This window comes from Gossypium raimondii, chromosome 4, assembly GCF_025698545.1.
Source record: "Gossypium raimondii isolate GPD5lz chromosome 4, ASM2569854v1, whole genome shotgun sequence".
Lineage (NCBI taxonomy): Eukaryota > Viridiplantae > Streptophyta > Magnoliopsida > Malvales > Malvaceae > Gossypium > Gossypium raimondii.
Window position 1 is genome coordinate 17274461 of NC_068568.1, and position 24762 is coordinate 17299222.

The following is a 24762-nucleotide window of genomic DNA, read 5'->3' on the forward strand; positions in this document are numbered from 1 at the left end:
TTTAAGAATGGGACTTGTTCACCACTCTCTTCCTGCCACCTGCATGCCAAAATATTTTTTGTCAATCCGCTATTGTCATGATGGATTTTGTATTTATCTAATTTTAAATCTCAACTTTTACCAACTATTCGAAAATTTTCTAGATTGAAAAATGTAGGAACAGATGAATCTCTAATCCTTGAACTAGGTCTTGTTTAGTTTAGAAACCTGGAAAAGAGTAATATGAGATTTAATATAGGTCGGCTATTGTCTTTGTTGTTGATGTTCAATAGCTTTTTTTTTTTTTTTTGGGTTACAAAAATTCAGAATAAGATTCCATGTTCTGAGTGACACCAGCAGTATAATTCTTTTGTTTACTGAAACAGAGAACTCCGATACTCTTTTTTATTTTTTATTTGATGGCGTAATGGCTTTGAAGGACAATTTTCACTTAGCTCCAGTCATAGTTGTAGTACCAAGTTATAAAAGCAGACTATACTTGCACCAATTAAAGTAGGGTTTACTACAGATTTGTAAACTGGAAATAAGAAGTTACTGTCATGCCTTAATTTGAACACTAAATCCACTTGTTTGCAATGGAAGGGAAAAGGGTATTTGACCGCAAGAAGTACGAAATTTTTGCATTAAGTGACTGGTGTAATAAACCAATTTGCCCGGCCCGTTTTATAAAAACCAAATAAAAAAAATACAAAGTCCATTAACAGTCCATTAAACAGTTAACCAAAACCCCTAGCCTAAACCTAACCTAAACCCAAATACAATCCCTAGCCCAATCGTGTTACAAGCCCAACGCAGCCCAACACAAAGAGAATCAGGAAACCCTAGCAGCAAACAACTTCCAGCGCCGCAGCCCCAAGGCCTTCCTCCACGTGTGCCGAGCCTTTGCCCTCGCGTGCACCTCCGTTCTCGCCACACGCCTCCAGCTGGTCTCCGCGCCGTGCCACGTCACTGTACGGTCTCCGTACACCTGCAGAAAACCAACAGCGCACAAAGAAGCAGGAAAAAGGAGAAAAAAAATAGCGAAAAAGGACAGATTATGGATTTTTTCCTTCTTTATTTTCATTATTTCTTCGGTATATAAACCGATGGCAAATAGAACAGAGAACACACGCATACTGTATAAAAAAAACGAAATCAATACAAAAAGAAAGGTTTTCTTTTTTCCTTTTTCCATTCTGTTCTTCTTCCGATTGCTTTTCTTTCTTTTTCTGTTTCGTTATTAATCGTATACATAAGCACATATATAAAATAAAAGAGAAAAAGGGGGTGATTAGAACCCATACCTGATTAAAGCCGTCGTCGAATCCCCTATTCTCTCTGTTGCCGTCGGAGCTTGAGCAGGGGTTCAGAGATCCGTCTGATGGATCGATGAGCAGAGCGGCGCAACCATGTATAGAAGGGCCTAGGGTTTCTTCTTTTAACTTTTGTTTTAAAAATAAAGAAAAGGGGTTGCTGATTAGGTTAATAGGGCGTTTATAGTGCATTGAAACGGCGTCGTTTAAAGGCCTACGACCCGCGCGGTGACCTGACCCGAGGGAAGGATCCGCGCGTTTCATTTTAGTGGCCTATTTGCGCCACTGGTCCCTCTGTTTTAGCTAATATTTCTAATTCTGTTTTCTTTATTTGCTAATTTTACCCAACGTGTTTTGAATTATGCTCACTTTAGTCTTTCTCTTAGTGCAGCGTTTCGAGGTGTTGGGATTATTTCCCCTTTTGATCCCCCGTATTATTCGCGCGTTTCACTTTTGTCCCTTTTCTATTTATTTTAATTCTGTTTGTGGTTCTTTAATTTTCATTTTAATTGTATTTGACCCCCTTTGTTTTACTTTATTTTCATTTTTTCTTAGTTTAATTTAATGCTTTGGTTATTTGCTTTTTAAATAAGTTCGTTAATTAATTTATTATTATTACCATTGTTAATATCACTAATGTTACTTTTATACTAGTTTATATATTTATTTACATTTTTGTATATACATTATTTTACTATATAATATTATTTTAAGTGTTAACATTTATATTCGATATTATTTTATACATATATACAATTTATATTAAACTATTTTGATTATATACATGTATATATAATATATTACTAATTTTATGTTATATCTTTTATTTATTTATACATACATATAATTCATTTTATTAAAAAACCCTACTTTAATATACTTTGACTTATTTCGACTTTAATATACTTTAGTATATATGTAAACCCTACTTTGTATGATTGAGATTATTGTTGCTATGCTTGTTTGTATTTATCTATTGATTATTAGATATTACTTACAAACCATCCTTTATGTTGAACGTCATCATTCACTCGCCTTTTATTTCATTCAAAAGTTGCATATCGTTTAAATACCAAAATCATTTTATACAAAAGTCTTTCAAGATAATGCAAAGTTCGGTATTTGGAATCTTCGAAAGAATTGAGCCCTAACGTATTGGGTTCTAATTTTCCTCGTCGAATCTAAATAATCGAGGATATCTCTTTAAATTAAAGCATAAATAAAGAGCTCATTCTCGAGAATTCGATTCGTTGTGTCCTAACGCATTGGATATGACATGTTGTTTTCTCGAGGCGAGAATTTTTTCTAATAAATGAAAATAAAGGCAATATTCGATATTTAGGAATCTTGTGAAATCGAGCCCTAACTTACTGGGTTTTGATTTTCTCATTTGACCCAAATAATCGGATATCCTTTTTAAAATGCATAGGTTTTGAAAATCAAAAGATAGACTTAATTTCGAGGATTTGAAATGTTGCACTCTAACTTACTGAGTATGACAATTTATTTCTTTGAAATCAGTGAGCCTTATCATCCAATTCATTTTATCCCGAACCTGTTTTCTCAAAATTCGCAGACCTAAAATTATTTTCAAGGTGATCCGATCACACCTCAATAAAAGATCGGTGGCGACTCCCAATTTTCATTTTTAAGTCGACAACTAAATTTTTCATTTTCAAAAAAATGGTTTCGACAACTGGGTTTAATTCTAAATCTGACCTCCAAAATTGTTATCATGAATGGACTAGCATTAATATTATTGATGCCTTCTCGTAGATGTATTACTCTTAAAGATGAGTTTAGGAGGAAGCTGGATCGTGTTGGAGGCCACATGTTCCTCCATAATGAAAGTAAGTTGAAAGTATAATGGAAGTTTTTATACTATGAGTCAAATTTATTTGGTTTTTTCACTAAAAAATGAATAAATTAGTTTATATATATTATATTAATAAGTAAATTGTTCATTATATTAAAATTTTCATCCATTTTTATTGCTACGTGATTATGTGGTTCATGAAGAAATCAAATAGCAACATGCGATATGCCATGTGCCATGTAAACATTATGCTGATGTGCCATGGAACAAATTGTTGTCCAGGCTCGCATCTGATTCATGTTAGACATGATTTTTTAAAATAATTATAAAATTATAAAAATAGAAAATTATTAAGAATTATAGGAAGTTACACAAAAATTATTAAAAATTAATAAAATGATTAAAACAAGATCTAGAATGAATCTGGATAACCATTTGTTCGATTCATTATGGATTGGTTTATTAAATAATCATAGAAAATTTATAAAAAATTATAGCAAATTATTTAAAAATTATTGAGAATTATAAGAAATTATTAATAATTAATTTTTTTAAAAAATAATAAAAAGATAAAAAGACTTTATGTACATACTGTATGTTTAAATAATTCAAATATATATATATATATATATATATATATATATATATATATATATATATATATATGCATATTACTCTTCTTAATTGAGTAGATATTTTAAATATTCAAATCGATGAGTTTTACTTTATTAATTTCTTATATTTCAAATATACGTAAATATATAATAGTAACATTTCATAACAATTTATTATTATTAATTTTTAAAATTTAAAAATGTTTATAATTTCTTAAAATTATAAATATTTTTTAAAAATTGTATATTTTTAATAATTATTTAAGAAACTACTTAAGAATGAACTTGACAATCATTTTTCCAAATTCATTTTGGATGTTGATTTCAATAAATTTTAAATATTTTTCAATAAATCTAAAATCTTTTAATAATTTTCTATAATTATTTAAAATAATCACGTTGCAAATGAATTGTCCGATTCATCTTGGATGTGATTTTAAAATAATTATTAAAAATATTTTTGTAATAACCTATACCCGGCTCGGTCGTCAAGCCTGAGAACAGGACGCCACATTAAACGTCACAACATCACACATTCCACACAATCTCATTTTCATACAATCATCGTCACACCTAAGCATTTATAGAAGATTTAAGTCTAAAATAATCTAGGCGATATTAAAATTTTACTAATCATACATTAATTGACCATAAAATAAGTTAATAACATAGGGACCACTTAGAGAAAATTTTTAGAAAAGTCTCGTAGGTATCGACACTCAAACTCAGGTATCAATATTAATGAAGATAGGTATCGATACCATTAGAAAAATTGATACCTTTTTAGTATTTTGTTTCTTTGAAAAATTTAAAACCTAGCAATTTATCGATACAATTCAAAAAGTATCTATATTTTTATCCCGAGTGTCGATACTCGAGAATTGGTATCGGTACTAAAATGAGCTACTATTTTCTTGCACTTTCATTTTAACATGGAGGTATCGATACATATGACCGAATAATGATACCTCTATAAAGATCAGCAAAATTACAGCAAAAAAGGCATTTAACATATTCAATCATATCCCACTTCAACATACATCCATAACTTCAGTATTCAACATCAAAATGTCCATATTTGCAGTTCATAGCAATGTCAACAATTCAAGCCAAGACAACCCAATAACATAATGTCAAACATCCATCAATTCCTAGCAGTCTAAAATCATATCAACCATTTAAGACATAATAATAATCAACCAAAGACGTCTACCACATTGCCTTATTCCCACAGTTTAAAGAATAATATGAGTTTCACCTACTCAAAATCTAAAGCCTAACTTGGATAATCTCCTTGGAATTTCGCACCGGTCACATCACAACACTAACTATTTGCAATGTTTAGAAAGAGTGGGCGAGCTTAAACAAGCTCAGTGAGTGATCGGAAAGACCACCAAGTAAACATGTTGTCATGCTTTAAATAAAAAACATCTAAAACACAATTATAAACATGATTGACTATAGTAACATATAAAAATATTCATGCATCGATTACCAAATCTTCTAACTTTATAATTACATAATAATATGCATACATCACATTTCATAATATTACATTCAACGATAAATTGGCACTTGAGGCTATGAAATATAAAAGTGGGTCTTATCACCACACATTAGATACACGGATCTCCAACACCCTAGTGACTCAATGAGTGGAAGATATCCCAAAAGCATAGCATTTAGCTAACACTCTCCAACACACCAACATATCCCAGTGAACGGAGCTTGGCTCGACATTCCCTTATCCCTCCAATCTGTCACGGGGCCTCAATGCCCAAATCACAAAACTCAAGGGTAAGTACTTACAATCCTATGGCATGCTAACTATATCCAACGGTTTCACGAGATCACAAGGACAAAGTATATGAAAATACACATATTTAATTATAGTTCTTATGCACTTAATCTCTATTAATAAACTTCAATTCACATCACAATTCGTAAAGAATTCATACTTATCGGATTCACATTTAATTGCACTTTAAGTGCCACAACTATGCTCATTGAGCCATCATATATCTGTTCACATATGAAGACATTAAAAATCAGATTATCACATACCACATAACAATATTCACTTACTTTACCTGTCACATCAACATCATATTCCACAATTCAACACATATGTACTTACCGTTTTCTACACACTTTCACTGCATATTTATGTTGCTAACACAACATCATCACTACCATTCGGCATGATTAATATGCTGAAAACAAACACATTCACAAGAGCTATCACAATATATATCACATGTCACATTATCACAACTTAATACTTAATCCATATCACACAATAACATACTTTGCAAATTAAACGAGGGGTATAAGAAACCTTACACTTGAAACTTAGAGTAGGGGTTTAGGCTACTCCTAAGTTCCCATTTAACAATATGAATCCTGTCTACTAGTAGCAATTCCAAACACTTATCGTTCGTACCTTCGCCTAGTCGCTGAAAACCTAAACTAGCTTTACCTTTCCTTTTGCCTTGCTCGTAGAAGGCTCCAATGGTTTCGAATCTTCACCAAAATTAACCACACAACAAAAATAATTAATATTCAGCCACAAACTCACCTAAAACAACCAAAAATGCAAGCCTAAGCTAGATCCTCTTGAAATTAAAATTTTGACTAGTTTAATCGAAACGCAAAAATCTCAACTCCTACTTCTTCCCATCGTATAAAATTGATTCCAATCATCTATTTATATATCTAAGAATAATTCCCAACCTTCAAACTACACAAAACTACACAAATCCATGGTTTCGAAATTTCGACATACAATGACCATATTTCATGAAACTTAACAAAAACTTAAAATCTTTTAGTGAAACTTTAAGGAGAGTTTAGAAACATTATAATCACACCAAAATGAGTTGAAAAACACTTTGAAACATCAATTTCATTCAAAATCTTGAATTTCACCATTAACTCCCCAAATTTTGATATTTACACAAAACCTTTTGATTCAATAGATAAAAAATTGTTTTAAATAGCTAGAGTTAATAAAAAAACTATTATGAAAATGAAATGTTACATTCGTTGAGAGAAAAAGGAGTGTTTGGTTAAAAATCCAGAAAACCCATAAGTTGAAAAATGGTGAAATCAATCGTGTTTTTGATGCTTTCCTTGAAATTCTAGGGAAGTTTTAATGCTAGGAAGATGATAGAAAACAAGGGGTTGTAGCTTTTGAAGATTGAAATTGGAGGATGAAAGTTTGAGATTTTTCCTTCCTAATGGGCAACACAAGAAAAAGATAAAGAATGTTTCTACTTTTTTTTTAAATGTCAAAAGTAGGGTAAAAAGAGGGGAAATACGCTGATTTTAAAACTTGGTATATGTATTTTAAAGCTATTTTAAATTAACCTTTTTACAAAACAATCCTCTTTTTAAAATTGGAGGTCTTATCTACATTACTTTCATAAATTGATTTAAATTCCTAAAAGCCATAGATGAAGACGTTTTCAGTTTACCATGCTTCGAATTTCTAAACATAATTTGAGCTAAAATTCCTAAATTACCCTCAAAACTTCTAGGCCCAATTTTTGGGTGTGACAATTTTTTGATATGTTTTTTTAAAATTTTTAAAAATTTCCAGACGTAGCAAAATGCCATATCAACATGAGGTTTACATGGCACACTACATGTTGTTATCCTGTTGCTCCCTTAACCACATCATTACTTAACATCAGAAATAGATGAAATATTTAATAAAACTAATTTACTCTTTGATATAACATACATGAAATAATTTACTCATTTTTTAAGCTGATGAGAAAAAAATTCAATTCAATTCATGATATATGGACCTCTTAGTAGTTTTAGCAAACCTAACTGTTTCTTTATAGAAAACACACTTTCTTAGAAACCAATGAAATTGAATCTAGCTAAGTACAACACTCTGTAAGCATTTTGTAGGGTAAAGAATTGTTTAATTAGAAATGTATCAAGACCATTTCCTCGTGATACTATTGAATCCTCTAAGCTTTCATGTTTCATGACAAGTTCTTCACACTAAACTTCTACTTTTACATATTTATGGCTTCTCTGATGATGATAGTCTGTTGGAACAAGAAGGTAGTGATCATTCATTTATTACTGTTGGTAGTGAATCAAATATAATAGTAAAGGTGTTAAAGAGGAGGGTGATGTCGAGTCTTTAAATGAAGAAGATTTCGTTCCTGATGACCTCAATTTGGACTTAGAATCGGGTTTGGTTAGAGGACTCTGAATCAATAGCATTGATGCTTTGTTCGAGTGTTATCAAGAGCATGCCAAGTTGAAAAGATTTAGTGTAGTGAGGAGATCTGTGTGTAGAAACAAGTATGCTTTATCCACTTATGATAAAGGTGGGAAATTTGGTGACAATAGTAGTAATGTTACGTATTTGTGGTCACAAACTCGAAACTTGGGTACCAGCTGGATCGCCTACCTAAGACTAGTTGGATGCTTGTAGGTCTTGTAGTGGGGGTTCGCCAGAAGGGCTTGCAAGAGTAATTCAAGGCCCTAGTTTGCATATACCAAGGAGTTCGCATATGGGGGCTGTCCAAACCTTTTTTTGAAATCGACTTTTTATTTTAAAAATGGATTTGCCACCAATATTTTTTCAATTAAGTGTGATTGGATCACCTTCAAACTTGGTCATTTTAATAAAATGTTAGATATACTAAAACGATGATTTTTGTTCTACAAAATTCAGGAAATGGGTTCGGGAGTCAGTTAAGTACGAGGAAGGATTAACACTCTTATAACACCGTAAATTGGTACCTAGTTGATTACTTGATGTCTTAGTGTCAAGAATTAAGAATTCAAAGAAAATTTAAAATACTATCCCCTTGCATGATTTGATTAAAATATCGCTAACTAAATTAAATTTTATGGAAAGGGCCTTCTTATTTTGAGTTAATCGAGAAAATGTCATATCCCGTAAGTTAGGGCACAATATCTCGAATCCTTGAAAACAAGAATACTCGTTATTTGATTATTACATAAGTCCTATATGTCTTAAATTTTAAATAGGATATTTGGTTATTTCAGCTCTAGGAAGAGGCCATATTCTGTAAGGTAGGAGCACAACTCTTCGAATTCTGAAAATAACGAACATTGCCTCGTTTTAATTTTTTTTTACGCGCTTATGCTAAAAAATAGATGAGTGTTTGTAGCATAATTTAAAATGTATGATGATGGAAAAAGTATTGTATTAACAAAATAACAACATAAATAATGGTATAAAATAACAATACTATAGTGAATACAATAATAAGAAATAATAATAACAACAATAATAAAATATTCAATTAATAATATTATATGATAATAATGGAAATAATATAACAATGTATGATAATAATACAATTACATAAAATATTGATATTTAATCAAATTTTAACAAAATAATATTAATTAGAAATGATAATTACTTAATAGTATTAATAGTATCAATAATTAAAATAAAAGACCAAAATAAAACAATCAGAAATTCATGGGCGAAAGTGTAAATAGCACAAATTATAAATGCTAGAAATTGAAAAAAGGAAAGAAAGGGCTAACTTTAATAAATAAAAGACTAAATTAAAATTTGAATAAAATTTAAAGCATGAATTGTAAAAAATAAATAAAGAAAAGGGAAATAAAGGACTAAATTTGAAAATATAACAAAATTAAAAGCCTAAATTATAAGGAAACAAAATATAAAGGATTAATTTAAAATGGGATAGAAAAGTAGAGGGACTTAGAGAGAAATTACCCAGACCACATTTACATGTGTCATTCTATCAGTGGGTCAACAATTGGTCAAGGGACTAAATTGCACAGGAAAAAAATAAAAGGGCAAAAATAGAAGTGAAATAATGAACTGTAGGACGAAATTGGAAAATAGCGAAAAAGCAGAAGGGTCAAAGCAGTAATTAGACCTTCCCCTTTAAAAACACACGAATCCTAGGGGAATCTGGGTCGTGTCATCGAGTCGGTCTTAAACGACATCGTTTTTGGGCATCTAAAGCTAAGCCCAAACGACGTCGTTTCCAGGGGATATATAAATAAAAAACCCAAAAAAAAAATCATTTTCAATTAGTTTTTTTTAAAAAAATTTCCTTTCACCCTTTTTTCTCTCAAGCTCTCCCTTCGTCCGACCATAGGGCCATCGCAACTCTATCGTGGCCACTGGTCATTGGCAATGACAACTGCCACCCCGGTGGTCGAAAGTTTGTAAAATACTCCATTGACCCCATTCTTTTACGTAGAATGCCGATTTGGGTTTAAAAACCCCAGAAATTAAGCTAAAACTTGACAAAAGGGTTAGAAACCTTTCAATTTCTCCTTGTCTGACGAGCCGTCGACGAAACCCTAGTGGGTTTAAAGGCTTCTACATCGGAGTTGGCCTTTCACAACGGCGAAAGATGGAGTGTCGTAAGTAAAAAATTTAAACTTTTGTTTTGTTTTTATGTTTTTCAAAATGAAAAAGCAAAACTAAAAAATATAAAACAATGAACTACCTTTGTTTTTCTCTTTTTTAACTTTGGTTTTTTTTGTTGTTGTTCTATTTCGTTCCCCTTTTTTGGATTACATGGAGGCTTTGGCTTTATAGCTGAATATTACAACAAATTTTTCTTTTTTTTCTTTATCTCTATTTCTGTCATTTTTCTGTTTCTCTGTCCCTGTTCTTTGTTTTTCGCATGTAGTGGTGGCAATGAAGGGTGCAGGTAACAGTTGAAGGTGTGCTTGGTGATGTGGTAGAGGGCAACAGCGTTGATAGTGTTTAGAAATTAGGGTGTTCTGATGAGTTTAGGTTTTTGGACTTTCAAGCTTTGGTTTCTTTGATTTTTTTGCAAATGGAATTTTAGTTAATGGACCTTTTTTATTATTTTTATTTATTTGTTGGTTTTGTTTTGGGCTGGACGAAATTGGGCCTCTACAGTTGCCCCTATTTGTTCATTGCAGTGTAACGGGAAGGGAGCAAAGACCTTAAAATAGGACCAATTATGTCCTATCTCACTGAATCTCGACTTTTCTGGTGCGTCTTTTTTTCAGGTAACCCCCTCTTTCAATTCCTTTGTTACTTTGCTTTACTGTATCCGCTTTGCTACAACTTTGGGAAGGCAAGATTTAGTATCATAGCTTCATCTTGCTCCATTGCAACTTAAAGAGATAAGATTTGTTGTTGTAGTTTCATTTCAACCCACTACAACTTCAAGGGTATAGGATTTGTAGCTTCATCTTGCTCCACTGCATCTTTAGGGAGATAAGATTCGCTATTGTAGTTTCATTATGACACACTGCATCTTCAGGGGTATAGGATTTCTAGCTTTATCTTGCTCCACTACAACTTCACGAAGATAAGATTCGCTATGGTAACTTCATTCCAGCCTACTGCATCCTCAGGGGCATAGGATTTGTAGCTTCATCTTGCTCCATTGCAACTTCAAGGAGATACGATTTGCTATGGTAGCTTCATTTCGACCTACTTCATCTTCAGGGGCATAGAATTTGTAGCTTTATTTTGTTTCTCTGTAATTTTAGGGAGATAAGATTCGCTATGGTAGCTTCAATAAAACCCACTGCAACTTCAGGGGTATATGATTTGTAGCTTCATCTTGCTCCACTACAACTTCAAGGAGATAAGATTTGCTATGGTAGCTTCATTCTGACCCATTGTAACTTCAGGGGTATAGGATTTGTAGCTCCACTTTGCTCCACTGTAACTTTAGGGAGATAAGATTCGCTATCGTAGCTTCATTCCGACCACTGCAACTCTAGGGGTATAGGATTTATAGCTTCATCTTACTCTACTGTAACTTCAGGGAGATAAGATTCGCTATGGTAGCTTCAATCTGACCTACTGTAACTTCAGAGGTATAAGATTTGTAGCTTCATCTTGCTTCACTTCAACTTTAGGGAGATAAGATTCGCTATTGTAGCTTCAATCTGACCCACTGGAACTTCAGGGGTACAAGATTTGTAGCTTCATCTTGCTCCACTGCAACTTCAAGGAGATAAAATTCAGTATGGTAGCTTCAATCTGACCCGCTACAACTTCAAGGGTATATGATTTGTAGCTTTATCTTGCTCCACTACAACTTTAGGGAGATAGATTCGCTATGGTATTTCCACCCATTGCAACGTCAAGGGTATATGATTTGGAGCTTCATCTTACTCCACTGCAACTTTAGGGAGATAGGATTCACTATGGTAGCTTTAATTTGACCCACTATAACTTTAGGGGTATAAGATTTGTATTTTCATCTTGCTCCACTGCAAATTTAGGGAGATAAGATTCACTATGGTAGCTTCAATCTGACCCATTGCAACTTCAGGGGTACAGGATTTGTGGCTTCATCTTACTCCACTGCAACTTCAGGGAGGTAAGATTCGCTATGGTAGCTTCAATCTGACCCACTACAACTTCAGAGGTATAAGATTTGTAGCTTCATGTTACTCCATTAAAACTTTAAGGAGATAATATTTGTTATTGTAGCTTCAATCTGACCCACTGCAACTTCAGGGGTATAGGATTTCTAACTTTATCTTGCTCCACTGCAACTTCAGGGAGATAAGATTTGCTATGGTAGCTTCAATCCGACATACTGCAACTTCAGGGGTATAGGATTTGTTATTTCACTGATCTGTTACACCACTCTCTAGGGACCTATAGAATCCATTTCATAGGCCAATATTTTATGCTAAGAAATTAGGATATTATGACTGGAATGAATCAAATGCTCCTAACTAGATGTATATGAATGATATTTGTATGAATGCAAAATGTCATTTTCGAGAATGATCCTTTTTTAGTGCTTAGGCTGACATTGCTCGTTGTTCATTAAGATTCTATCATTAATGTGTTACTATGCTCTCTTGTTCAAGTCTGGTATTTTTGACAGGAAACCTGAAGAGGTAATCACAATCAGGACTATTCATTTCAAGATCTTTTCAACCCTCAAATTTGGTTAGTTTTAACTAGTGGTCCTATTTCAGGTCCCTATACTATTTAGAAATCTTTTACAGTAGTATGCAAAAATCCTTTTACTTTAATATTGTTAGTTCATTAATCATTATTTTAATGCAAAAAATGCTTTAAAAAGGTCATAAAAATGGACAAGACTGAAATTTATTAAGGGCAAAGTTCTTAATGAAAATAGTAATCAAAGTGGCAAACACTGCCAGAACACTAAGTGAATAAGATAAAATTAGGTGCCCCAGAGATTGCAGTACGAGCTTCTCTGAGCAAACTTTTTGAAGACCATTCTGAGCTTGATATGTGTTTAAGAGATCTAGAGTACTTTGTTGATGCCCCAAGATGTAAATTTTTCCCTCCTTGTTACCTTTGAGGGGAAATGACTATTACACACCCATTCTTCGATCAAAATTTTAGTCGCCCTTTTCGAGTTTTCAACTCAAAATTCCTTTGATTTCAAGACGCCCTTTGCGGGTTTTTGCCTTGGCTTCTCCCCTTTTTTTATTTTTAGGTGAAGTATTTTATGACTGAATGCAAATTCATAGGATTAGATATTTCTTTACCATCTATCTCAATTAGAATCAGTGCTCTTCTAGAAAAGGATTTCTTTACCACATAAGTTCCTTTCCAATTTGGCATTTATTTTCCTCTGAAGTCCTTTTATATGGGAAAGATCTCTTTCAACACTAGGTCTCCCTCATGGAACTCTTTGGGGTGGACCTTTCTGTCATAAGCTCGCATCATTCTTTTTTGGTACATCTGACCATGACGGATAAATTTTAACCTCTTCTCTTCGATCAAGTTCAATTGATCATATCGAAATTGGATCCATTTTGCTTCATCTAACTTCAACTCTGATAAAACTAGGAGAGAGGGAATCTCGACTTCAATGGGCAAGACTGCCTTCATTCCGTAAACCAATGAGAAATGTGTTTTCCTAGTAGAGGATCTAACAGACGTTCGATATGTATAGAGGGAATATGGTAATTTCTCATGCAAATATTTATAAGTCTCTGTCATTTTCCCCACAATCTTCTTAATATTATTATTAGTTGTCTCCATTACACCATTCATTTTTTTTGCGATATGGTGATGAGTTGTGATGTTTTATCTTGAATTGACTACAAACTTCTGCTATCGTGCTATTGTTCAAATTCAACGTATTGTTAGATATGAGTCTTTCTGGCATTCTATACTGACATATTATCTCTTTCTTTAAGAATTTTCTAACTGCTGATTTCGTAACATTGGCATAAGAAGCGGCTTCTACCCATTTGGTGAAGTAATCGATGACTATAAAAATGAATTGATGCCCATTTGAAGCCTTTGGCGAGATCGGTTCAATGATATTCATGCCCCACAAAGAAAATGACCATAGAGAAGTCATCACATGGAGAGGTAAAGAAGGCACATGAATTTTATGTCCATAAATTTGACATTTATGACACCTCTTGGCATAATTAACACAATCCCCTTCCAAGGTGGACCAATAGTATTCGAATCTCATAATTTTCCTGGCCATTGTAAAACCATTAGCATGTGTTCCGCAAACACCCTCATGGACTTCTTCCAGGATTTTTTTCGCCTCAACAAGGTCTACATATCTCAATAACACCTAACCTTTTCTTATTTTGTAGAGGACCTCCCTTTCTAGGACATACTCATTAGCTAGCCTTCTTAGAGTCCTTTTATCATTCTCGATAGCTTGCTCAGGGTATTCATGGTTCCTTACATATTGCAATATGTCATAGTACCAAGGGTGATCCCTTTTTTCTTCCTCGATGTTGTAACAATGGGTCAGGCCCTTATAAATGGTCATCTGGATAGGTTTTACAACCTCTTGTTTGTTCACTTTGACCATGGAGGCTAAAGTAGCCAAGGCATCAGCCATGTAATTTTCATCTTGCGGAAGGTAACAGAAGGTAATGTCATCAAACTCCTTAATTAACTCAAGAACTAGCGTTCGATAATCAATCAACCTGGGATCTCTCGTCTCCCATTCACCTTTGATATGATAGGTTACTAGTGCAAAATCCCCATATACCTCCAGTACCTTGATCTTACTTTCTATAGTTGCACGAATACCTATGATACACGCATTGTATTCCATCATGTTATTTGTGCAACCAAAATTAAGTTTACTGGTGAAAGGATAGTGATCTCCTTCTGGAGATATTGGGACAGCCCCATTTTCGTTACCCGTAGCGTTTGAGGCACCATTCATTTTCTAGGGATATTCTTTTGGAGCACCTTCTTTAATGGTCACAACATACATCAGATATTCATTCAGGAGATCAAAATTTTTATGCTCGTAATCCTCTCGAACTCTGCTAACCAGTAAATCTGCTATTGCACTCCCCTTTACTGCATTCTATTTTTCATAGATTATATCAAATTCAGAGAGCAAAATTTTCCATCGAGCCATTCTTGCATTCAATGTGATTGATTCTATCATGTACTTTAGAGGGTCCATTTTCGAGATGAGCCAAGTCGTATGGTACAACATGTACTCTCTCAGCCTCCAGGTAGTCTAGACTAAAACACAACACAACTTCTCGATTGACGAATATCTTGTCTCGCATTTGGTGAACTTCTTGTTGAGGTAATAGATTGCTCTTTCTTTCCTCCCTGACTCATCATGTTGGCCTAGTACATATCCCATAGAATTTCTAAATACTGCCAAGTATAGTATTAGTGGTTTATCTAGGCTAGGTGGCATTGGACAAGTAATGTTTAACCTTGTTGAAGGTCTTCTGTCATTCCTTATCCCATACACCTAGATTATGTTTCTTAATGAGACGAAATATGGGTCACGTTTCTCGATTAGTTTTGAAATGAACTGGGCAATGTAAATTAATCTCCCTAAGAAATCTCGACCCTCCTTTTGGGTACGCGGCGGTGTTAACTCCTGCATGACCTTTACTTTATCCGGGTCAATCTCAATCCCTTTCTTGCTGACTACAAAGCCCAGCAATTTACCCGACGTGGCTCCGAAAGTGCATTTTGCTAGATTCAGCTTTAGTTGGAATTTTCTCAACCTCAAAAAAATTTTCCTCAAGAATTTCACTTGCTCTTTTTCTGTTAGAGATTTTGTGATCATATCATCGACATAAATCTCAATTTCTTTGTGCATCATATCATGAAAAAAAGTCACCATGGCTCTTTGATATGTTGCCCCTGCATTTTTTAGTCCAAACGACATCACTTTATGACAAAAAGTTCCCCATATTGTTACGAATGTAGTCTTTTCCATGTCTTTCGGATGCATCTTTATCTGGTTATACCGAGAGAAACCATCCATGAAAGAGAATAGTGAATAAACTGTCATGTTGTCCACTAAAGTTTTGATGTGGGGTAACGGGAAATTGTCCTTTGGGCTAGCCTTGTTGAAATCCTTGTAATCTACACACATTCACACTTTCTCATCTTTCTTAAGGACGGGGACTATATTGGCTACCCACTCCAAATATTTGACCACTTGTAGGAAACCAACGTCAAACTGTTTCTTGACCTCTTCTTTTATTTTTGATAGTACGTCTGGCCTCATCCTTCAAAGTTTCTATTGAACCGGCTTGTATTCTTCCTTTATAGGAAGCCTGTGTACCACGATTTAGTGCTTTGACTAGGCATGTTTTGATATGACCATGCGAAGACATATTTGAATTCTTGGAGTAACAATGAGGTTTCACCTTAATTTTGTGGTGATGCAAGTTCTTATTTTCACCTCTTTCTTTTCTTGTTCCTCTTCTAAGCTCACAATTTTCATCGACTCTTTGTGAGGTAAGATCTATTTCTTATCTTGCTCTACCATCTTTAACAAATCAGAAGATAAGTTACAATCTTGATCATCTTCAAAGTCCTGAGGTTCCTCTAGACACATATTTTTTTTCAAAAGAAGACTCCGAGTTACCAGCAACGTCACTCGTATAATTGATATCTGGGGACCTATTATAGGAATAAAAGAATACCCAAAGAACAAATAAATTTAAGGATGATTATCTGTGGGGGATGAGTATGAATGAAGGAAATAGTTAAGTGTTTGCCAAATGGGACATAAAAATGCATTGTTTTCATTGAAATAAAGATATTGGACATGCACCTTTTCACAAAAGGATCCCTATCGCTCCTAGGCTTAAAGCAATAGGTGTGTTCTGAACATTACTCTGAAATAGTCCTAAAAACTACACGGATCTCCTCCACAGTCTAATTGTTCAAAACATTTCCAGGGTGTAGGGACAAATTTTTGATAGGTTCCCTTCCTCAGTTCCCTCTTCAAAGGCACAAACATCTTCCTCTTTTGAATCCTCAATATCTTTGAAAAATTCTAATTCCTTATTATCCATTAAACTCTATACTAGAGTTCTGAATTCAATGTATTTTTGGATCTCATGTCCTTTCGCAACATGGAATTCATAGTAATGTTTTACTTCTTCTGGTACCTCCTCTGAATTTTGAATGATCATGCCCACATTTACCATTTTCTACCAAACCCACTTTACAAGGAACTATCACAATTTCTTGATTAATTAAGGGACTTTTTATGTAATGAAATGCAGGTAATGAAATGTAATGCTAATGAATGGAAAATATGCATGCAAAAAGGCATTGATTCTACTTCAATTTCATTAGAACAACTTTACTAGAAAATAAGTTTCCTTATATAAAGTAGATACATATATGACTTTGCTTTAACACTCAAAACCTTAACTTTCCCAAGAAGCCAAGCTAATTCTCAGCCTCGATTCGACTCTGATTCATATTTCAGGCTCAGAATTTTAGCTTGAACGATTAGGGTTTGCAAATGGTTAGCCACTTCTCATACTTAGGCCAAAGCTTTTTTCAGAATATTGTCCCTATCTTTGACCATATTCATACGGTCGCATTGGCTTCCACTTTATCAAGAAACCCATTTTCCATGGCAAGCTCTCTATTTAGCAATTGAACAAGAATCAACACCTTTCTCTAAGATGAAAATGGAATACAACCACAGCCAAAAAAAAATGAAACAAGTCAGTAAACTTTGTATAAAGATGGAATACAAATTAGAGCAAAGAATAACAATTAAAAATGTTTCTTCTTTGTAATCTATTCAGGTAACCGCTAAAGGTTTGACATGGTTCTTCCTAAGGCTGGCTCTTAGGGTTTTTTTACATGCGGTTTGGTTCTAAAACAAAGGTACCTAAACTAACAGATTCGTCGATCCTAACCCATTATAGGCTCATACAAACTGAGTTTAGTTTAGGGGAATACATTTCCCTATGTCTGTATGGAGGTGAAGACCTCACGAAGACATAGGTACGGATGTATCCCGAAAGCAATCCACTATCCTATACGGAGGTGAAGACCTCACGAAGGAATAGCTTCTCACTCCCACTTAAGAAGGGTAAAATGGAACGATTATGCCATGCAATATATGAAAACATAGAAAGAGAAACTCTCGAACCAATAAAACAAATATATTCGATCGCTATGTAACCCAAGATAACAAAGACATTATTTACCACTAAAGTAAAACATGCAGGATGAAATGTAAGTAAAGGATTGTCAATTTAAGCTGAATTATCAATTTTTGACAAAAAGACCTATAAGTAATCAACTCGCGACTCAACTCTCTTATTATATCCCCAGTGAAGTCGCCAAGCTATTAAAACCGTTTTTTGAAATCGACTTTTTATTTTAAAAATGGAGTCACCACTAATCTTTTTTAATTAGGTGTGATTGGATTATGTCAAAACTTGGTCATTTTAATAAAATGTTATATTTACTAAAACAATGATTTTCAGTCTACAAAATCTAGGAAACGGGTTCGAGATTCGGTTATGTACGAGGAAGGATTAGCACCCTTATACCACCCAAAATTGGTACCTAGTTGATTACTTGATGTCTTAGTGTCGAGAATTGAGAATTCAAAGAAAATTTAAAATGCAATCCCCATCTTGCATAATTTAATTAAATTATCGCTAACTAAATTAAATTTTACGAAAAAAGGGCCTTTTTATTTTGAGTTAATCAAAGAAAAAAAAACATCATGTTCTGTAAGTTATGGTACGATATCTTGAATCCTCGAAAACAAGAATACTCGTCATTTGATTATTACCTAAGTCCTATGTGTCTTGAATTTTAAATAGCATATTTGGTTATTTCGGTTCTAGTAAGAGGCCATACTCCGTAAGTTAGGAGCACAACTCCTTGAATCCCAGAAATAACAATCATTGCCTCAGTTTTAATTATTTTTTTACGTGCTTATGCCGAAAAACGAATGAGTGTATGTACCATAATTTAAAATGTATGATGATGGCAAAATTATGGTATTAAAAAAGGAACAACACAAATAATGGAATAAAATGACAATATTATAGTGAATACAATAACAAGAAATAATAATAACAAGAATAATAAAATATTTAATCAATAATATTATATGATAATAATGATAATAATAGTGAAATAATATAACAATGTATGATAATAATATAATTACACAAAATATTGATATTTGAGCAACAATTAACAAAAATAATATTAATTAGAAATGATAATTACTTAATAGTATTAATAGTATCAATAATTAAAAATAAAATACCAAAATAAAAAATCGGAAATTCATGGTCGAAAATGAAAATAGCACAAATTATAAATGCTAGAAATTAGAAAAGGAAACAAGGGCTAACTTTTATAAATAAAGACTAAATTAAATTTTAAACAAAATTTAAAGCATGAATTGCAAAAAAAAAAAAAAGAAAGAAAGAAAAAGAACAAGAAAAGGGAAATAAAGGACTAAATTTGACAATATAACAAAATTTAAAACCTAAATTATAAGGAAACATAATATAAAAGATTAAATTAAAATGGGATAGAAAAGTACAGGGACTTAGAGGGCAATTATCCCGACCACATTTACACGTTTCATTCCCTCAGTGGGTCAAGGGACTAAATTGCACAAGAATAAAATAAAAGGGTAAAAAAAGATATGAAATAATGAACTGGAGGACGAATTTGGAGAATAGTGAAAAAGCGAAAGGGTCAAAGCAGCAATCAAACCCTCCCCTTTAAAAACACATGGCTCTTAGGGGAATCTAGGTTTGGTCATCGAGTCAGCCTTAAACGACGTCAGGTTTGGGCATCTAAGGCTAAGCCCAAATGAGGTTGTTTCCAGGGGCTATATACATCAAAAAACCGAAAACCGAAAATCATTTTCAATCAATTTTTTTAAAAATTTCCTTTCACCTCTTTTTCTCTCAAGCTCTCCCCCTCGTTTGACCATAAGGCCGTCTCAACTCTACCATCGCAATCGGTCATTGGCAATGGAGACCACCGCCTCCGGTGGTTCGAAGTTTGAAAAATACCCTTTTGACCCCCATTCTCAGGTAGAATACCGGTCTGAGGTTAAAAATCGTAGAAATTAAGCCAAAAATTGACAAAAGGGTTGGAAACCTTTCGGTTTCTCCTTGTTCGACGAGCCCTCGCCAAAGCCCTAGTAGGTTTAAAGGCTTTTGGACCGGAGTTGGCCTTCCATCATGACGGAAGAAGGAACGTCGTAAGTAAAAAAATTTAAACTTTTGCTTTCTTATGTTTTTCGAAATGAAAAAGTTAAAAAATATTAAAAAACAAACTACCTTCATTTTTCTCTTTTTTAACATTGTTTTTTTTTTGTATTCTATTTCCTTCCCCCATTTTGAATTACATGGTGGCTTCAGCTTTATAGCTGAATATTACAATATATTTTTCTTTTCATTTTTATGTTTTTTTCTTTATTTTTTTTTGTCCTTCTTCAATTTCTCTGTCTCTGTTCTCTGTTTTTTGCATGGGGTGGTGGCAAAGAGGGGTGCGGGAAATAGCTAGAGGCATGCTTACCAACGTGGCAAGGCATAACAGCGCTGATGGTGTTTAGAAATTAGGTTTTTTGACGAGTTTAGGTTTTTAGGCTTTCGGGCTTTGGGTTCTTTGATTTTTTTATAAATGGACTTTTAGTTAATGGACCTTTTTAGTTAATTGGTGAGGTAAGTGTGGACATACTTCCGACCAACAGATTTCTTTCAGTTTGAGAAAAATTACAAAAAGTTACGATGGCTCATCCAAATGAAAATTTCCCCTTCGATTTTTCATACGGATAGGCTGGAGCCTCGAGTTCTAGTAGCCAACCTACTAGAACAGACTTGTTTGCTGGCTGATTTGTTGACTGGTTGAAAAACATAGGTAACGTGGCTCACCCAAGAGGTTCGAGCCCATTCGACTTAAACCTTCCATCTGGTCACGGGCTACCACTTCTTTCTAATCAAGAAGCGTCCCTACATTAGTTTCTTCCTCTTCAAGAGTAAATGAAATTGATGAGGGAATAAATGGTTGCACAAAATGCACAATTTGAGCAACAACAGACTTTCCAATAGGTGGTATTGAAGTAGAATAAGAAGCTTAAAAGAAAGGTACAATATGATAATTTTGATTTTCACGATAACGTGACCATGCAGGATGAAGGTCTAGGCTTGCATGCAAAGGAATGACAAAATGCGTTGGATGCATTACGGCGAGATGTGAGGGCATTACATCCTGAGTCTAGGGACATGGACTAGATTTTATATTCTAACAATTCATTGGCCCCAGAGATAGCAAAAATAAGTCTATCACGTGATTTTAAGGTCCCAAAAGACATGTTTAAGTGTAGGAGAGACCCACAAGCCCACCTGATGCAATATAATAATTATATGAACGTATTGGAAGCTTCGAACCTTGCAAATTGTAAAGCTTTTTCCACAAAACTTAAAGAGAGTACGAAGGATTGGTACTTATTCCTTTCTTAAGGCTTTATCTGAAGCTTTTCCCAATTGGGTCAGATGTTTCTGGGAAAGTTCAGGGCTCACAGGAAAATCATAAGCATGCCTATGGGATTAATGTTTGTAAAAAAGAGAAGTAGAGTCTCTCTAGGACTACGACAAGTGATTTCATGCTGCAACACTAAATACGAAGAACCTTGAGGACTAATGGTTTATCGATGCCATCATTATAGGAGTGCAGAATGAACAAGTCTAGTACTCCTTTCCTGATAATGGGCCCTAAAGTTTAGTGGACTTGTGAGCTCACTTATACAAGTTCAAAGAGATGGTAGACAGTTCAGAGAGAGAGAAGTAGCTCATAGCAGGCAGAGGCCACCTAACCAGGGTCTACGTGCCTGAGGTGATAGGTAGCAGAGAACGGATGCACAAGGTAATTCTCCCAAGACTACTAAAGGATCACAACCCGATCAGACAAGAAGGTACATCCCTCAAGGCAAGTTTGAGGCCTACACTCCATTGGACGCTACTTGTACATACATCTTAAACCAGGTATAGAGTTTAGGCATCTTACCTAAGCCATCTCCTATGAGGCATAGTACGATGAGGTCAAATTCTAGGGATAGGTGTACTTTCCATAATGATGTGGGGTACAAAACTATAAACTATTTTACTTTGAAGGATGCTATTAAAGAAGTAGTGAGAAATGGTGAGCTCGCTGAATTTTTGGATGAAGGTACTTCCGAACAGGGTCAGAGTTTGCATGCTGATCCCAAGGGTAAGCAAAAGGTCAGGGGTACTATCCATGTAATTGTAGGAAGAAATGAGGATTGGACAAGTTCTAATACGAAGAGGAAAGCTCACATGAGGAATGTTATGTCAATAAATCCAACTAAGAGGCAGTGTCAACAAGGAAAATGGAATATTGAGTTTGGTAATGACGATGATGAGCTCGTGTGTGACAAAGAAGGGAATGACTTGATAGTAGTATCTACAATGATCATAGGTTTTGAAGTGAGAAGAATATTGGTTGACAATGGGAGTGCGGTGAAGGTTCTAACCTGGGAAGCTTATCGAAATTTGGGGTTGAAGGAATAGGCTTTGTCTTAGGCTAGCCGGTTGTATGGTTTCACGAACCACGTAGTTGAAGTGAAGGGTTCTATCACTTTGGCAGTTACCCTGGGAGATTGTGAGCATACAATACAAAATGTCCAGTTTTTTTTATGGACCATCCTATAACGTATAATGTAATTTTTGGGCACCTGATTATGAGAACAACGAAGATGGTGGTGGCAACATTTTGTATGAAGATCAAATTTCCAAAAAGGATAGGGATCAAGTTCATGCAATTCGACCAATGAACAACAAGGAAGTGTCGTATGTTGTCTGTGAAACATGCACGTGAGCCCATAACCAGGGGGCAAAGTTTGCAAGGGACAGAGTTAGCTAGTCTAACCTTGGGCTTGGGCAGCCTGGATATAAGGAATGAGGAAAGAAGTAAAAAACATGAAGCAACAGAGCATACCGAGGCTTTACAACTATTCTACGACGATGAAGAAAGGGCAATAAAGATTTCATCAGCATTATTGCCTGAAGAAATGAACATTTTGGTTCAGTGTTTGAAGGTGAACTCTGATGTACTAGGGATAAACCAATAGGTAATTGTCCACAGAATAAATGTACTCTCTGAAGCGAAGCCAGTTAAGCAGAAAAAGAGAAAGTTTACTCCGTAGGTGGTAGAGGCTGTAAGGCAAAAGGTAGCCAAATTATTTTCGGTAGGTTTTATCAGGGAAGTTGAATATCCAGATAGGGTTTCGAATGTGGTCATGGTAAAAAAGGCAAACAAAAATGGAGGATGTGTATTGATTTCACTGACCTCAATAAGGCGTACCCCAAGGACAACTTTCATTTACCTTTGATTGACAATTGGTTGATGCTTCTACAGGTCACAGGTTCATTAGCTTTATGGATGTCTTTTCAGGTTATAACCAAAATTTTTTGGATCAATGTGACCAGGAGATAACAACCTTCGTCACTAAGGAAGGGTTGTTCTGTTATCAGGTCATGCTTTTTGGTTTCAAGAACGCGGGAGCAACTTATCAAAGGCTGGTGAACAAAATTTTCAAGGAGCAGATAGGGAGTGGTCTTGAAGTCTATGTTGATGATATGTTAGAAAATAATGAAACTATGGGAGAGCATGTGCGAAACTTTTCAGAGGCGTTTTAAGTTTTGAAGTCCTACAACATGAAGTTGAACCTTGAGAAGTGTGCTTTTGGCGTGTGAGTTGGCAGGTTCTTGGGTTTTATAATCTCAAAGAGGGGGATAGAGGTGAACCTATAGAAGATCCGTGATATCTTAGAAATTCATCATCCGCGAACTATAAGGATATTAAGTGCCTTATAGGAAGAATAGTGGCACTCAACAAGTTTATCTCTAGGATGATAGACAAATGCGTCCCCTTCTTTAAAGCCTTGAGGATCTCCTTTTTATGGGCTGAGTAGTTTCATACAACCTTCCAAAATCTTAAGTCAAACCTCAGCTCCCCACCACTTCAGAAGTCACCACGAGTAAGAGAAACCCTATATTTGTACTTGGCTACCTTAGAGGAAACAATTGCAGTGCTCCAAGTCAGAGCCGAAGATGTTTACCGATTCACAGCATACTAGTTAGTAAGGTACTCCAAAACGGTGAACTGAGGTACTCAAAAATTGAAAAAGTCATCTTTGCTCTGATTGTTGCAGCTCATAAGCTATGGCCCTACTTTCAGGCCCATCCAGTTTTCGTGATGACTAATAAGCTTATAAAGGAAGTTTTATCTAAAGTTGATACCTTAGGAAGGGTGACGAAGTGGAGTATTGAGCTGGCTGAATTTGGCATGGAGTTCACCTCGAGAATAGAAATAAAAGGACAGATATTAACTGGCTTCATAGTCGAGTGCTCTTTCAATAGGCATGTTGATCCAGTAGGTAATATAGTGTGTAACTTGTAATATGAGCCATGAATATTTTATGAAATGAAACGTGTATGGTATTCCTAATTTCCTGTGAACAGTTGGTGAACAACAAAAATTTAGCCTATTGTTTTTATGATAATTTATGACCAACTTACACTTTATCCTAGGATCTTTTTTCCATCTATTGTACACAACCTAGTAGTTAGTCTACCTCAAAAGGGTGTAGATATAATTGATAATTCAAAAAGCTGGTTAGTGTATGTTGATGGCTCCGCAACCAAGGCAGGGTCAGGAGTAGAAGTACTTTTGGTTGATCCCAGTGGGAATGAATGATAGTACATATTATCTTTTGGATTTTAAACA

General features: G+C 34.5%; 1 protein-coding gene across 1 annotated transcript; it reads right to left on the bottom strand.

The window, feature by feature from the left end:
* Positions 1-821: 821 nt before the first annotated feature.
* On the bottom strand, positions 822-14902 carry LOC105767257 (uncharacterized). The gene is made up of 2 exons (XM_012586765.2): positions 14299-14902; positions 822-967 (listed from the first exon to the last, which is right to left on the bottom strand). Exons 1-2 carry the CDS (start codon positions 14900-14902, stop codon positions 822-824), a joined length of 750 nt encoding a protein of 249 aa, XP_012442219.2.
* Positions 14903-24762: the final 9860 nt, after the last annotated feature.